Raw genomic sequence first — 3,283 nt, forward strand, 5'->3', positions numbered from 1 at the left:
CCTGGGGACGTAAACTTTGTAAGAACCAGACATTTCTTATGGAATGTCTTATAAAGTAACACATTTATTGTTATTTTCAAAGGGTCTTCCCTCATAAAACCGGTTTTAACCAAATGTCCTCTTAGAAAGCTTTGAATGTTAAATGCTAATTATTGTTCTCAACAAACCAGCTGGTGACCCTTCAGTCATATCAAACAGAGATGAGATGCACATCTGCCGTTAAAAATTTATTGAGACATAGTTGGCGTCTTTGAATGTACAGTACATATGTGTGAATTCAGCTGACATATATACAGAAATATTTACCATAAGCTATAAAAAAAGAAAAAAAGGACATTGCTGCTCCTCTCAAAGTCTATTCCAATTCAATTGTTCAGCGGGAGGTTCAGTACACTTAACTAAAATGTGCAGCACATACACATTTGGGGGGGATGTCTTATCAAAATGAAAGTCCTAAAACCCTGAGGTCTACTATCACATTATTCAGACACGTGGCATGGAACTGAATGAACAGGCTGTTGCCTGTTCATTCAGTTGGCAGTTTACTGATAATAAGGCCGGTAGCGGCCCTGATCTGGGTGGTGAGGTCCAGGCATCTGGCCCTGGGGAGGACCCTGCATTCGTGGTGGTGGGGGCCCTCTCGGAGCGGGCCACATCCCGGGACTGAGCCCTCCTGGCTGGCTGAAAGGGGGACTGAGGGTTCCCTGGTCTTCGGGGAACTGTTGCATGGAGTTGGGGTTGTAGTGATGAGGTGGGGGGGCGTTGACTGGGGGGCCACTGTGTTGTGGTGGCGGTCCTGGGGGCGGGTGGTTCATATAGGGGGGCATCGGGACCATGATGTGCCCTGGCGGCGGAGTGATTGGTGGAGGAGCTGTGGTCATGGGGGGAGGAGGGGCCTGGTTGTACACCATGTGTGGCGTACCGGAGGCCTGGGGAGGGTGCTGCATGGGGTGGCTGATGGGAGGAGGCGGGGGAGGTGGGGGGCCGAAGTGTTGCTGCGGTGGGGCCATCATGTGGTGAGAGTGGGACACTACAGGGGGCTGACCAGGATAGTCTCCCGGGTGGTGGTGTGGTGGCTGAGCGGGGCCCGGCCCACCAGAGAGGGGCTCCCTAGAGGAAGAGTCATCTTGGATGGGCACTGTGATGAGATTGCTGTGCTTGCGGGTCGTCACCGTGGAGATGCGGAATGTCTCGGGGCCGAGAGCGGTCGGGGGCGGGGCTTCGTGGGCTGTGGGTTGGGGCGGCTGACTGTAGGGGTCGTGACTGCTGTGCTGGAGCGGGTTGGGCAGGTGAACGTGGTTCTTGGGCAGGTGAGGCGGATGCACGCGGAAACGGTCGGAGACCTCGGATTGGGGGGGCAGGTGTACGGGCTCCTGTCGGCCGGCGGACGACTTGGCCGCCCTGACGTGGCGGTGGTTGACGTGGGCCTGCAGGTCGCGCTGAGACAGGTAGGTGCGCTTGCATCCAGGTACGACGCTGCACATGTAGAGGGAACCACGCAGGCTCTGCTCGATGCGCTGCACCGGGTCTGTGCAGCTGAACATTGTGAGGCTGAACAGAGCAAACACAACTTTAAGCTGCTATACAAGACCATCACAAATTCTATATGTTATTGCTTTACTCATTCATAAGGTGCTTAGAGCTAGTGTTCAGAAGTTAAACAGATCATAAACCCATCTCTTATATCTATTTCATATTGCTGTGAAAACATCTCCAAACAACTGGACTTGTTAAGTTTCTCACCACATACGACATTTTATATGATTCATATCGAACACATCATGATGACGTTATCATTAACCTTCTCCCAACACTCATTTTTACTGAATAGAGCATGAATGCATCATAATGTAACTCAATAGAACCGCCATATGTTAGCTATCAGCGTGTCAGTAAAACCGTATTTCACACTACGATGGTTAAACGGTCTTTAATCTGCGTGTGTAATTAACATGTGTGCTGAACCGTATGATCACAGATCAACTACAGTTACACCACCAGCGGTTCACCACTCAAAATCCTGCATTAATAATCAATGATGTCAAAACTGGAAGGAGTTGCCATATCCACTGAAATGTTAAAATATCTCCAGAAATCTCACCCAGGGCACATCTTATCTCCTTTCTTCTCATGAAGCAAAGCACAGTCATAACAGAACACATGTTTGCAGGGGATCTGAGGAGTCAGAGAACAAGAGTTACACATGAACATTTGTGTCTGCCTGCAGAGAAAGGTCAGTTCAGCAATAATACGTACCATTCGTCCATATAGGTGGATAGGAAGCCCACATTTATCACAGAAGTGAATTGGTACTTGATCCCTTTCTCCAATCAAATTTAACTGTTGAAAAAGAGGGAGAGAAACACAGGTAACCATCATTTACACACAATAATTTAGAGTTACTTGGATACAATTAGGACCACTGAGGATTTGTCTACTTTCTTTTGTTTACTCAAACTTTGAGACTGAATCTGAGAACACCAGGAACACTAGGAAGAGAATTGTTTAAACCAGACATCAGGAAAACGCTTCTGATGGTCTGGAGGGGAGACGTCATGTACGTCATGAAAGACATTAGTGACGTTCGTCATTCATATCCGTCTAACCGCTGCAGACGCTTTTGCGTCGTTTTACTCCCCACAGGTGCTGTACCTTATAGTCCCAAAACAGTGCCTGGGGGAATCTCCTCTGAGTTGCGAACACATCACCAGATTTAGCTCCACAATCAAACCTCTCCTCCTGCTTAAAGCCAAAGTTATCTGTAACACACAAGAGACAAATATTAATGATGCAATGCAGAAAGTCTAATTCAGTTGTCTCCAAAGCAGTGACCAAGGACCCTGATGAGGCTGTACTCTCTAGAACAGGGATTCCCAAAGTGGGGTGCGCGCACCCCTGGGGGTGCGCGAGCTGCCTCTAGGGGGTGCGCGAGAGGAAAAGTGTAATGGCGGTCTGATGGTGTAATAATATTAAATATTTAAAAAAAAATGTAATTTTAATTTAAAAACTGTCAGGTGGGACATCTGAAGCTATCAGTCGTAAAAGAGGAGAGGGACAGAGAGAGAGAGAGGAATCGGAGGCGAGGGGAACGGAGAGGTGCGTTGGGGAGAGACCGGGAGAAGAAAATCGAGCCAGAGTCAGAGGAAGATGAGACGGAGGAGACTGGGAAAAAAGAGGAAATATGATGAAAAGTATCTGTGTCTGGGCTTCACTTGGATTGGCAACGCAGATTCCCCAAAGCCACAGTGCGTGGTGTGCAGTGAGGTTCTGGCTAACAGTCTGA

The 3,283-nt window shown here is 48.6% G+C and overlaps 1 protein-coding gene across 1 annotated transcript; it reads right to left on the reverse strand.

Moving 5' to 3' along the window:
* Positions 1-214: 214 nt before the first annotated feature.
* Positions 215-2,702, reverse strand: cbll1 (Cbl proto-oncogene-like 1, E3 ubiquitin protein ligase). The gene is made up of 4 exons (XM_079294708.1): positions 2,653-2,702; positions 2,257-2,340; positions 2,102-2,175; positions 215-1,551 (listed from the first exon to the last, which is right to left on the reverse strand). The coding sequence occupies exons 2-4, from the start codon at positions 2,257-2,259 to the stop codon at positions 543-545; spliced, it is 1,086 nt and encodes a 361-aa protein (XP_079150834.1). The 5' UTR covers positions 2,260-2,340; positions 2,653-2,702; the 3' UTR covers positions 215-542.
* Positions 2,703-3,283: the final 581 nt, after the last annotated feature.

Source organism: Melanostigma gelatinosum, assembly GCF_949748355.1.
Source record: "Melanostigma gelatinosum genome assembly, chromosome: 22".
Taxonomy (NCBI): domain Eukaryota; kingdom Metazoa; phylum Chordata; class Actinopteri; order Perciformes; family Zoarcidae; genus Melanostigma; species Melanostigma gelatinosum.